Here is a 14076-nt window from a genome sequence, read left to right on the forward strand (position 1 = left end):
GTGTCCCCACTGACACCCTCAGAAATCCAACCCACCTCACTGTCATCGTGAATCTCGATGCTTCCCTGGGCTGGGAACCTCTGTCTTCTCAAGGAAACCCGATACAGTTCTCCTGTGGAGAGAGCAGAAGGAGAACTGAGCATCTCCAGGCTTGCCTGCAATGACTGGACATTGCCTGGGTCCCAGCTGGCCATGTGGCACAGGTGAGGCCTCAGCTTAAAGGTGAGCTGAAATTAAAGAGTCTGTCTGGAGCTAGCAAGAGTCACTCCATCCTGTCCCCTGCCTCGGAAATCAGCACAACACAAAGCTCTTTCTCTTCCTAATGAAATGGAGGCAAGTGGAGTTAGGTTCTTACTGATACGAAGGCAAAGAAGGGGGTGCCCTAGAAAGGCACTGTACTGCCTTTTTTCACCACCAAAAGCAATAATAAGAGTAGCACCCGATGACCTCCACTCTCAGTTAAGGATGGTAATTTGGGCCAACCCTCCCTCTGAAAACAACTAAAGGAGCAGGATAAAATATTTTTTTAAATATCCATTTGATCTCAAAGGATATTATCAAGAAAGTGAAAAGATAACCTGGAGAATGGAAGAAAATATTTGGAATCCATATACCTGATAAGGATTTAACATCCAGAATACAGAGAACTTCTACAATTCAACAACAAAAAGACAAACACCCAATTAAAAAATGGGCAAAGGACTTGAGTAGACATTTCTCCAAAGAAGATATGTCAAATGACCAATAAGCACATATAAAGATGCTCGACATCATTAGCCATTAGGGAAATGCAAATCAAAACCACAATGATCATTTCACATCTGCTAGAATGGCCTCTGTTAAACAAACAGGAAACTACAAGTGTTGGAGAGGATGTGGAGAAATAGGAACACTTATTCACTGCTGGTGGGAAAGCAAAATCGTATAGCCACTGTGGAAGATGGTTTGGCGATTCCTCAGGAAGCTAAATGTAGAACTGCCATATGATCTGGCAATCTCACTACTCAATATATACCCAGAAGAACTGAAAGCAGGGACACGAACAGATGTTTGCACACTGTTCATAGCAGCATTATTCACAATTACCAAAAGATGGAAATAAACCAAAATGTCCACCAACCAATGAATGGATAAACAAAATATGGTATTTACATATGATGGAATATTATTCAACAGTAAGAAGGAATGAAGTCCTGAAGTACACAACAACATGGATGAACCTTGAGGACACTATGTTGAGTGAAATAAGCCAGACACAAAAGGACAAATATTGTATGATCTCAGTAATATGAACTAATTCTAATATGTAAACTCATAGAGATAAAATCTAGAATATAGGTTACCATGAGATAGAATGAGGCTAGAGAACTGGGAGTGGTTGCTTGATATGTGCAGAATTTTTAATTAGGTTGAAATTAAATGTTAAATGGATAGTGGTGATGGTAGCACATTATGATGAGCATAATTAGTAGCACTGAATTATGTGAGCGATTGTGGTTGAAAGAAGTTTAGCATAATTAATAGCACTGAATTATTTGTGCAACTGTGGTTGGAAGAGGAAGTTTAGAGTCATGTATGTTACTAGAAGGTTAAAACATGGGACTGTATAACACAGTGAACCCTGCAGTGGACAATGACTGTGATTTACTGTACAAATACAAAAAAGTTATTTCATGAACTAGAACAAACATATGTCACTATTATAAGGAGTTAATAATAGAGTGGTATATGGTTAAAAAATGCACCTATTACAAATTATGGTTAATAGTAATATTTTAATATTCTTTCATCAACAGTAAGAAATGTACCACACCAATGCCAGGGGTCAATAATGGGGGTGGGGGTGGGGATAAGGGGTATGAAATGTTTTGGGATTTCTTTTAATCTTTTCTTCTTTTTTTGAGTAATAAAAATCTTCTAAAATCAATTGTGGTGATGAATGTACAACTATGTGATGTATACTTTGAATGGAGTGTATGGTGTGTGAATATATCTCAATAAAACTGCATTTTTTTAAAAAAAACAATGAGATACCACTTCATACCCACTAGGATGACTATTATTTTAAAAATGGAAAATAAGTGCTAGGGAGATGTGGAGAAACAGGAACCTTCATACATTGCTGGTGGGAATGTAAAATGGTGCAGCTGCTGTGGAAGACAGTTTGGCAGTTCCTCAAAAAAGTTAAACCTAGAAATACCATATGACCTGGCAATCCCACTCTTTATACCCCAAAGAACCAAAATGTCCAAAATGTGGTATATCCATACAAGGGGATGTTATTCGGCCATAAAAGGGAATGAAGTTCTGATTCATGCTACAACACAGATGAACTTTGAAAACATTATGCTAAGAGAAATAAGTCAGATGCAAAAGGACACATATTGCATGATTTCATTTATATGAAGTATCTGGAATAAAAAAGTTCACAGAGACAGAAAGAAGAGAGGTTAGCAGGGACTGGTGGGGAAAGGGGAATGGAGTTTTTGCTTAAAGCGTTTCTGTTCTGGGTGACAAAGAAGTTTTTAATAATGGAAGGTGTTGATGGTAGTACAACATTATAAGTTTAATGCCATTGAATTGTACACTTAACAGATGGTTAAAATGGCCAACTTCATGTTTATATACATATATATATAACCACAGTAAAAAAAAAAAACAATGAATATATCTGAAGTCGTCAGAGATCTAGCAAGGCAATGAAGAATTATGGGACCACAATCAAGGGGAAGGTGGGCCCTCAGAGATGGTCATCATCCATGAGCTTCTGCTGTGAAGCCGTTCACTGCCAGAAATGCCCCCTTGCTTCTCTCAGCTTCCTGGGGCCAAGCATCCTCCTCCAGGAAGCGCTGCTTGGCACCCAGCCCTTCTCGAGCCCTCGTACCTCTAACACAGGGGTTGGTAAACCATGGCAAGGGACCAAGTATGGCCTGCTGCCTGTTGTAAATAAAGTTTTATTGGAACAGCAAAGTTAAGTAGTTACCAGAACGCCTAAGATATTGATCATCTGGCCCTTTACAGAAAAGTTTGTTGACCCTTGATCTAACACCTACCTAAATGGAAATCCTATTGTCACCACACTGGGCTCCCAGGCAGGGCAAGACCTTAAAAACATCAGACCACTCCCCAAATGATGCCTGCCACCCTGAGGAATCCTTCCTTCCATCACACTGTCCTTGCCTCCTCGCCTTCCTCCACCATGAGACAAGTACTTCTTCCTCTGGGTGACTGAACCACACAGCTCAACTGGGAACCACTTGTTTGCCTTCAACCAGGGGAATTAGTATCTCTTAAAGGAGCCCATTCTGGAAAAGGATAGCCCTTTCCTTCTTCACACTTTTCCCACCCCCTGCCGTGAGCCTACTGAGCCCTACTAGGAGTCCCTCCCATCTGGGGAGGGGTCCTTCCCAGGGGCTTTGTGGGTGACCCTACAGGTGCCAGGTACATCCAGAAGCCCTTGCCAGCCTGTGTCAGAGACATTCTCCCCTCCCCAGGGGAGGGTGCATCTGCAAAGAATTCCAACTGAGAAGCTTTGCTCAACAGGGAAGTGCATTTCTGAAATATTCTGTCCCCACAGACACAGCTCTGGTCTAAGGGTAACTGCTTTATGAGCTCCGAGCTGCTGCCCACACAGACAGGAAATCGTTTCCTAAGTGACGGAGGGATTGGGCTTTTATGAGGAGGAGCAAGAACTTGTTCTGAGCCCTGGTTCCTTCCCTGCCTTATTTCCAACTTCCTGTAGACCTTGTCCTGGGCTTGGCTAGATATTCAGGGGCAGAAGGCAGAGGAGCCTGAGCCCTGCCGTCAGGACAGGATGATAATAAAAGATGACAGGAAAGGCTCAATTTTTTTGAGCACTTATTACGCCCAGGCAATAAGTCCTTTATTCTTATTATCTCTTCTAGTCGTGGCACTTAGGGTTTAAATTCTCTTGATATTAGCCGCATTTTACAGACCAAGGCTCAAATCACCAGGCCATTTGCCCCAGGCCTCACACCGTAGAAGAAAGGATGGCAGCGTTGGCCGGTGAAGGCAGCCAGGGTGACCCGCGCGCGCGCTCATAATCACAGCCACGACGCCAGCCACTCCACCGAGGACGGGGCTCGACAACGCGCGGGCCCATCCTCTCCACCCGCCTCACTTCCCAGAGAGGTGGATGGGTCTGTGGGAGAAGAAACGGAAGCATCGATGGCTAAGTGGCACCTGGAAGATGAAAGTCCAGATGTGCCCCGCGAGCTCTCTTTCCACGGCCTGTGAAACAATATTCCAGCAGGGAAAGCGTGTGTGGGAGGACAGCGGCGGGACCTTCCCGGGGATGCTGAGGCCGTGCTCCCTGCAGCTGTGGCTTCCCGCGCGGCTCTGAGGAAGGCGTCCACGAGGAGCTCAGAATGCGGGCAGGGCCTAGGCAGGGGGCGGGGCCTGTGAGACCCATCCCCGCTGGGTTTCGGGAGGGCGTGGTTGGAGGCGGGGATTTTGGAGCCAGAATGCCTGAGTTCAAACCTTGGCTCTTTCTAGCTGTGGGACCTACACCTCAGTTTCCTCATTTGGAGTATGAGCATAATAATAGCCACCTCACAGGGCTGTCTTCTGGATAAATGAGTTACTATATATAAAGAGCTCAGTACAGGACTTGGAACATAGTGAGTGCTATTTAAGTGTTAGATGCTATTCTGCTGCCTTTATTATTATTATTACCTGGGGTGCATGGGAGGGGGGCACAGAGCCGGGGACCACAGCTGACAAGATGGGGAGGAGGCCAGTGGGGACACTGCTGCCTCCACACTCGCCTGCCCTGCTGCCCAGTCCCTCCCTTAGCCCTGGATGGCTCCTGGGCCTTGCTGGGCTGGGTGCCTGCTTGCAGTGTGATTATAGGATTAAATGCTGTGATTGCCACAAATTACCATAGCGAGGCTATAAATAAGTTGCAGGGAAGACATGAGGTCCCTGCCGTCTCCTGGGCACCATGCCCTCCATTAGGTGGGGGCTGGGTCCTGCTCCCTCACTGATTGCACAGACCTAGGAGCACCCACATCCTAATCTGCCTATAGTCGGCTCCCTTGGGGCCAAATGTGGGGCTCTGGGCTTTGCATTGGTGGGCAGGTGCTGCATCCTGAATCCAAATGATGCTGAGGTAGTTCCTGGCTCCATGGGGATGGGAGCCACAGGCCAGAAACTGGACAAGGCTGTCCTTGGCATCCCTCACTCTCCCCCAGCAAAGGGAAGTCTCACCTCCCAGGCTATTTGGTGATGGAGGATCGCTTCCTTTTGTCCATCCACAAAAGCCAGAAATGCTTTGCTCTGGGAGAGCAAATGGGGAGACCTAGCCTGCCCTCAAGATTCTGGGCACCAGGGAGGTAACTGACAGAAGCAGAGTAAGCCCACATGAAGGCATGTCTCCAGTCATAGTGGAGGCCTCTGTAAACAAGCGGAAAGGCAGCCTAGAAGCCGCCTCACCCACAAGGGCTGTGCTCTTATAAAAACCAGAGACGTTCCCACCACAGTTACTGAGGCCACTGGCTCTGACTCACCCACAAGACATAACTCTTTCATTCCTCCATGCCTTTGCTCATGCTGAGCCTTCTGCCTGGAACACCCTTCCTCCCTTTACTGACTGGCAAACTCCTACTTGTCCTTCAAAACTCTGTCGAATGTCACCCTCTCTGGAAAGACTCCCCAGATCTACCCAGGCAGAAAAGGTTATTCCCTTCTCAGCATGCTGAGCTGGGCCTGGCTTACTGCTGTGGGTTACTTGTCTATTTCCCCCTTGAGAGCAGGGCTGGGGTTTATCAGTTTTCACGGCCTAGCAATAAGTTTTGTGAAAACTTATCATCAATGAAGACCCTGGGGTGCACATGGCATGTGAGACATCTCTAAGCATGAGGTCCCCAGGAGAAATCAGGTTCAGAGAAGTATCATCCACTGGGAAACACATTTCTTGAAAGTTCCCAGGGGTACTGGCATCTGGGCATCTACAGGAGTTCTAGAATAGGCTGGCATTGGCTTCATGGCCTGTGCTTTATGGCTCCACCCCAGAGGCTTCCCCAGAGCCTCTGGTGACAAGAGCTTCTGAATGGAGGTCCTGGGTGGTGGGAGCCACATGCAAGGGGCCCCAGAATCACGTCGTCAAGCTGTCTGTTTCCTCTCACTTCCTTTTTGTTTGCAAGGCCTTATTCAGGCTGGGTTCCTGCCATGCCCAGATTTGGGGTAAGGTGAGCCCATAGCTGATTTTGTGACAATATTTTTGTCTGAGGCAATCCAGCTATCACAGCATCCACTTGCAGTACCCCTGCCAGCCTCAACACTGACTTTAGAGACCAGTGGCCCTCCCAGCTCCCCACGACTCCTCCTGCCAGCTAAAGAATGGAGGCTATTTTTGCTTAATCACAGCCTTGGAAAGGCACAAATTGTGATGATTCCTTTTAATTCCTGATGCACCATGCTGCTCTTGAAACAAAAGCCAAGGTCATCGCCCACACACTCAAGGCCCAAGCAAAGCCGCACCCCAGCTTGGCTGAAGAACCCAACACTCTCCATCTGTCTTGCCACCAGTTGCTGGAACACTTCAGTGGAAGATGCTGGGAGTGTCCCTGGCTAAAGCTGACCATGCCATTTCCCCTCCATGCTACCAGCGCCTGGCAGTCACTTCCACCTCCATTATCACCCCAGGGTCAACTGAGCAGAGCTGGGCCTAGCTTGAGACCATTTGGCATGTCCTACAAAGTATCCACAGAGTATCGAATCCTCTGTAAGCACAGAGGAAGGAGTACACAAAGGCATAAACATATCAAGTTTTCTTGGATGAATCCAATGTCTTTGTTATGGCTTGTTCTGGTGTGGGATGGGGGAGATAAATATGGAAGAACTAAAGCCTCATTCAGCAATGAGCAGGGAGCTCAGACCACGGCCCCAAGCCCCCCAAGTAAACCCACATGGAAGATGACACTCACATAGGAGGAGACAGGCTGTGGAAAGAGTTATGAGTGAGAAGTGAATACCCTAGTCAGAGGATGGCCTTGGACACCCTCTCATCAGTGTTGCCAAGGCAGGCAGTTGGCTTCCATTCCCTCTTTAGAGATCCCTGAGATTCTGTGAGTCCAAGCATGAGGAGATGGGTGCCCTGTGTGAGTTCAAGTCTCCATGTCCAGCAGAATTAGACCCTAGGACTCTGAAGGGAACTGTAAGCCTAATGGCTGAGTTGCTTTGAGAGTCTATGGAGAAAGTAAGAGAAACAAAGAAACTAAAGGTGGCAAATGTCAACTGGATTTTCAAGGTTGATGCCAACCAGGGAGCTTGCTGTTAATTCCCAGGCAAATCCTTGTACAAATTAACAAGCAAATGCTTTGAGAGCATTTAGACAAGGAAGCAGTGGCCCCTAGAGCTCTGATAGGTTCACTGGGAACATATCTTGCCAATCTTCCCTCATTGGCTTGTGGAGCAGGGTCACTAGCCTGGGTGCTCAAGGGAATACAAAGGGCAGAGGACATCTGGGCAGGAGGGAGACACCAGCAGGACAACAAACCGTCAAGGAAACCCACAGCTCTCATGACGGCAGCTCTAAGACTGTGGGTTAGTGAAGTGGAAGGCAGCACAAGAAGGCTCCATGCCCTGGCCCAGCGGCTGAGCACATGGAAGGTGTAGTTAACAGATTTCTGGCTGACCCACAACCGGAAGTAGGACCAATCACCACGAGCCAGATGGGGATGGAACAGCATGAAACAGAGGAGACAACGAGCCCTCATGTGGTGGTTTTAAACCTTATTTTATTAAACAATGAGATCTTTTTAGCCAGTGAAATTTTCCTTAGAAGACCAATCTGCAAAACAGACAAAAGCAGACTAGCTCTTGCTGAAGCAGGTTGAGGGGCAGGTTGGGGGATTCAGATCCTCACTTTTCTACTACACCCTCAAAGCCTAAGGCCTTCATTGGGCACAATTTTAAAGCCACTGAATTTGGTCACCAGCCAGGCTCCATGCCACCCTGCTTTGCATGTGTCCTAGCCTCCAGCTTTGTGAAAAACAATTGGGTACGGGAAGGTGGGGAGGGCAGGGTACTAGAAGGAAACACACAAAAATGGTTGCTGTGGTTTTCTCTGGATGGTGGGACAATGGATGATTGTGTTTTTTTACTTTCTATTTTTCTCTGTTTTTCATTTTTTTCTAAGTAAGCCCATATTTCTTTTAGTTTAAAAATAATTATCAATTTATCTGTAGAATAGGCAGTACAAGCATGTGCCATGCTTACAATGGAAACATTTTTAAATAAAGCACAATCTGCTATTTTAGATGTACTCCATCCTCCTGCCCTCTGGGACCTGGCAGGCTAATGAAGGAGAGCAAAAGGAGAAGAAAAGCTTGCGGAAGGAAAGAATAAATACAAAACAGGATATGAGGGAATTAAGGTCCTGTATTTGGGTAAGAAACCAACTGGACACCATTTGCCAATTCCTTCTCTGTTGGCCTGGGTCAGGGCTGAAAACACTGAGATGAATCATATACAACACATGCCTTCAAGGATCTCTCAACCCACCAGGGTCATGTGAGCAACACCAAGCCACATGACTGAGAACCAGGTCATATGACCAATCCAGTCATGTGACCAAAGACTGCAAACAGCCTGAGTCCTGGTAATAGGCTTCCAAAGGCAGCACTGAGGCTCTGTGGCTGCTTCAACCAGCAGGGCCCATAGACCAGAATGAAGAGGAAACTCTCCTGCCCTGTCCCCTGAAGCTTAGGCCACTTTGAGGGCAAGCCTGGAGCCTGATGAGCAGGCATGAAGGCTGCAGAGAGTGGCTTAGGAGGCTGGAGGAGAGAGCTCAAGGGGACATGGTTGCCGCCTGCAGATCACTGCTGAGCAGAGTTTGGGTCACGGGAACTGACGACAGAACCAGGACTGATGACATTAGGGGCAGTTGCTGGAGAGTTGGTTCCAAGTTTCAGCACAACTTAGGAAATGTTTACAAGAATTCAAGAAGGACCTGTGCTGACCTGGAGGCAGGGAGTTCTTCTCCACTGAGGTTATACAAGCAAGTTATGTAACTGGTCACTTAGCAGGGATGCTGGGGAGGGACTTTTCATCCAGGGTTGGGAGGATCTGGAGGCCAAGGTCCCTCCTGCCACTCTTTACCCCTACCAGTGGCAGAATCCAGGCACATCAGCCTGGATATATCTAGCTATTGAGGCCAGCATTATGTTTTCAGTTCTCCGAGGGGCTGATGAGCCTCTCACAGAGACGCTAGCCCAGGCTGAGCCCTGAACCTCAGGGCTGGGCCCCAGACTTGCCTCTTAAAAACAGGTGTTGGCCACCAGGAGGCGAGTGAGCCCAGAAGTAGCTCCATGAAGTTCCTGCCCTTGGGGGAACCCCACACAGATCAGGAGTGTCTCCATCTTGAATCAGGCCCAGCAAAGGTTCCAGATATAAAACCTCAACAAAGCCCTCCTGCCACTCGCTACATGGTGATGCTAGAAGGAGTTAGCCTCTGCTATCTTGGTGAAACTTCTATAATAAACATAGCCCTCCTAAGATTTGTTTTGAGTTTCTAGCCCTCACACAATGTCTCAAGTAATCTTCCATTAATCCTAAGAGGTCAGGGGTGCTCTCCCCCTGTCACAGATGAGAAAACTGAAGCTTGGGAGGATTAAGTGATTTATCTCAGGATGTAAGTGTGGGGTGGGAATTTGAACCTCAGTCACCAGGCCAGGGCTCTTTCATCCTCCTGAAGCATCATCCCACAAAGGAGAGGAGAAAGAAAATGGAGGTCTCCTCACTCTTTCAAATGCCCCCACACCACAGCCCAGCACCCTCAGAGAAATCCCTGGAGGAAGAAGAGCAGAGAGGCTGTGACCGGGAGCAAAAGGATAAAGTAGATACAGATCCCAGCTCGCTTGGCTCCTACCCCTTAGAGACCCCCTCTAGGGTCCGCCCAGGCCCTGCCTGGAAGGGGTGCCCTCCAGGTCTCTGGGCAGTCAGCACACACACAAAGTTACACAATAGCTGGCTGCAACCCACACACTCCCGCATCCCAATCCCTTCAAAATGCATGTGGGTTCCACAGAAGGAACTGGAAATGTGCTCTTAAACACCTGAAAAGATGCTCAACTTTAGGACCCTGAAGAAGACAAATATTCATGAAATTTACCACAAACACCTTTTTTTTACCTCTCAGCTTGGCAATGAGTAAAAAGTCTAATAAACAGATACTTAGGTAGGGTATGGGAAAACAGGTCCTTTCTGTTCATTCCTGGTGGGAGTGAAAACCAATCTCTGTGGAGGGCAATTTGGCAATCTTTCAAAGTACAAAATGCACATGCCCTTTGACCCAGCAGTTCTAATTCCACATGCAAAAATGACACTGCTGCATCGCAAGACAGGAAGTAGTCCATCAGTGGGGGACTAGTTAAATCATATCACAGTAAAATGTGCACTTTTTTGACAAAGAACAATGTGCCTCTCAATGTATTGAGACAGGAATTTAATGATATATTAATATCTGAGGAAAGCAAGGTATGGAATGGAATGCACCATATGCACCCATTTGTGTGGGCTCTTATATAGAGATATATAGATATTTACGGTATGTTCATATATGCAGAAAATATCTCTGGAACGATATTCAGGAAACTAGTACTAATTGTTGCTTCAGGGGAGAAGGACTGGGTGAGCTGGGAGGCAGGGAAGGAAGAGATTCCCGTTTCCCTTTTGTTCCTTTTGAATTTTATACAATGTACATGTATTACCTATTCAAAAGAGAGTTTAAAAAAAAGGAATTTTTAGAAATGCATGTAGCAGGGTAGTTTTTTGAGAAACGAATCTGTATTTTCACCCTGCTCTGGCTTCTTTGCCTCTGGGAAAGCTTTGAGGAAAGGTCTGTGGCAGAGCTGCCAGCTTTTATTTCCAAAACCCCTTTTGTTCCCAGGAGAAAAGGACTGGAGGAGACAGAAGTCCGCGGGCTGAAAAGACATCTCCGCTCCACCCTCTCGGCTGAGGGGCTGAGAGAGGCCTGTGAGGGCTTCCCTCACAACTCCAGTCTCCTTGCTCCGGGAAGAAGGAGAACAACTTCAGAGCTGCAGGCCAGGATAAAAGAGACGGCCAGGCTGGGACCTGTGGCCCCCAGCGCTCACAGTGTGGATGGAGAGCTCCCTGCACTTGATGCACACACATCATATCCACCGAGGTGTCAGGGAAGACACCTGGGGACTTTGGGATGACACAGGGGAATGAGGAAAGGAGAAGGCCCCGGAAGCTCGGAGGGGTCTCTCTCACCCCCACAGCCAGATGGGTCTTCAAAGTCAAAATTAAGTTGGCTTATAGAAAAATAAATAAATAAGTGCTCCTCTTTCACATGTAAGTCAGGGGACTGTGCCGTAGGTTCTCCATTTGCCCCTCCGGATCCACTCCCTATTCTGGAGGCCCCGCTCTGGGCCCCAGGGGCTGAGGGTCCCTCGCCCTCTGGCTCTTGGTTAGGTCTGGCCAGTGGGAGGCACCAACAGGAGAACCTGGGAGAGGGAGGCCGCCTCCCTGCTGGGTCACCCGAGTTTGTCCCTCTAAGGAAGGCCCCAGCTGCCTACAGGGGTGGGAAGGACCTCAGGGCCCTGCGCTTCCTTGGTGTCCTTAAAACCTCATTCACTTGTAAATAAAGGCCTTTTATTTAACTCTCCTTGGATTAAGGTTTGTGGGTGCCTTCCTTTTCTTGCTGGGACCCTGACGGAATCATGGACTGGATTCTAATTGCTCTGTGCAAACCTTATTGCATCAACCCACCCCATCCTTTTCCTTGGCTTCCCACATCCTAACCAGAGCCCTGTGTGGTCTGTCCCACCCCCTACCCCTGCCACGTTTCCAGTCCCACCTGCCACCACTCGCCCCTCCTTCTCTGAGTTCAGCTACATTGGCCTTTTCAACAATTTCCAGACATACCACTTTCTCACTACAGGGACTGTGCACAGTTTGCTGTGCCTGTTCCCCCCAACCATGGCCTCTTTGCCTAGATATTTCCTACCCAGAAACTCCACTGTCCCTTCCTCCCCGAGGCCTTCCACTCTTAACCTCCTCACCCCCAAAAGCACCATGCACTGCTCTTTTCTGAGACAGATTCAATACTCTTAGTTTTGTGGCTATTTGAGTACTGTCTTCTGCTCCCCCAGCCCTCAGACCATTTTATCCCCAGAGCCTATGAAGGTGCTGGGGTGTAAAAGATGCTCATTAAATATTTGTTAAATAAATGGATGAATGAATGATTTGTTCCCATTTTGCACTCCTGTAAGTGGCAGAAGCTATACACATCCCCAGCAAAGCGCAGACACTATGCAGATAGACTCACACATGTACACATAGACACACACTGATCCTGCATGTAAATGAATGCACAAATGCATTGGCATACATGCTAACACACTCACACAAACACATGGGCACACATGCACATGAATAGGCCATGCCGAACATAGCCATACACACACACATGCAAGAAAAGTGCTCCCAAGGCGGACGTCTGCCACCCTGAGCTCATTAAAGTTGGCTAAATATAGCCCGTCTGCAGCTGTGCTCAGCAAGCTGCCCACACAGGCCAGGAAAAGACACCAGTTACCAGGCAGAGGAGTGGGGAGGCCAGCCATGGGCAAGGGGCTTCATGAGCCATGCTTGTGCACAGACTCCTCTTGGGGAGGCCATGGGGCCGAGGGTGTGCAGGAAGGGGGCCCCTTGATGGATGTCCTGGGCGTTCAGCTGCTCCTTCTGGTTGCTGACCCTGGGCAGCAAGATGTGAGGTCAAGCCGCATCCCCACAATGAGAGGAAGATGCTGATCCATCCACATCGCCTCTCTCTGTCCCTTTGGAACAACCATGCAGTTTTGTTTGAGAGACAGTTAATGGGGTCAGGATTCATTCTGCATCAAGCGCAGTCCAGGACCAGGGTTGAGACTCAATCTGGGGCTGGATTCAGCACCAGGGCTTGGCTGGTGGCAAGGTAGAGGTTCAGTGTGGGAAAGATCAAGGGTTAGTATGGAACCAGGATTGGGGTTCACTCTGGACCATTACTGGGGTCTTGGTCTGGGGATGAGCGCAGGTTTGTCTCTGTGGGCAGCTCACTCTGCAGTTCTAGAGTTCCTCTGAGCACCCACTGTAATGAGTGGGCATGGCCATGGGCAGACCCTCCCACAGCTGAGGACAGCTACCTGCTGCTCCCCACATCTTATGCCAGTCACTGTCCTGAAAGCCACTTGACAAGCAGCATGTTTGAGCCACATGGTCCGCTCACGGTTATAACCCAGACAGGGGTCAGACTCAGAGGCCATAATAGATAAATCTTCCTTCCAGGGAATCTGCCCCCTGCATGGAGACAGATCTCCAACTCACAAACCCTTTTCTGCATTGGGCACATCCTGGATCCTAAGGTTTAGTGGGGCTGGTTATTGAGGGGGTACTTGTATGATGTAAGCAACAGTGGGGCACCTCCCTGGGAACCTGGGGTGACTGTAGGAGGGAGAATCTGCAGGGGAAAGGTTGCTGAGACAAGGCATGGGCCTGAGCTCTGGAGATTAAGGGATGAAAAGAGCTAGTTTGAGCCCCTCCCTTGGAAAGTTTATTTACTCCCCCTGAGTCTTCATTTTCTCACTGTGAAATGGGTGTGATGCCTGTAGCCCACCCAGCTCCCGGGTTGTCATGAACATCAGAGAGGACAATGGCATGGACAGCACCCTGTACATCATGGAACTACTGAGAGGGGCAGGAGAGGGGACGGAGAGGGTGAGGCAGCCACGGGTCTCCTGGGAGGGCTCCAGACCCCCTCCCAGGAGCTGCACCTGCATCTGGACAGAGGGGCATGGGCAGAGGAAGGGAGTAACTGCCCCAAATTAACCAATAGCTCTTCCTCAGTCTTTTCTATGATGATGGTAGGTCACAGCAGTAAGGGGTGGGCCTGACCCAGGCTTTGGGGAATGGAGCAGGGAGAGTAGAGGCCAAGAGTGCTGGGAGCCCAAGTCCCTTCTGCCGTCTTAGGTGGAGGAGACCAGTTCCGTCCTGTCCTCTCCTCTATGATTAATGGGCTGCTCAGGCTCCCCAGTTAGTCCATGGGAACAGAGC

At 48.4% G+C, this 14076-nt stretch overlaps 1 protein-coding gene across 3 annotated transcripts in view; it reads right to left on the bottom strand.

Annotated features, from left to right (window-relative positions):
- PITPNM3 (PITPNM family member 3) overlaps positions 1-14076 on the bottom strand; it is a 129639-nt gene that overhangs the window by 38477 nt on the left and 77086 nt on the right. For all 3 annotated transcript variants that reach the window (XM_037809585.1, XM_037809586.1, XM_037809587.1), the window contains one exon: positions 36-112. In XM_037809585.1, coding sequence (XP_037665513.1) covers positions 36-112 — 77 coding nt within the window. The remainder of the gene's footprint in view (positions 1-35; positions 113-14076) is intronic.

Source organism: Choloepus didactylus, chromosome 18 (genome assembly GCF_015220235.1).
Source record: "Choloepus didactylus isolate mChoDid1 chromosome 18, mChoDid1.pri, whole genome shotgun sequence".
NCBI lineage: Eukaryota > Metazoa > Chordata > Mammalia > Pilosa > Megalonychidae > Choloepus > Choloepus didactylus.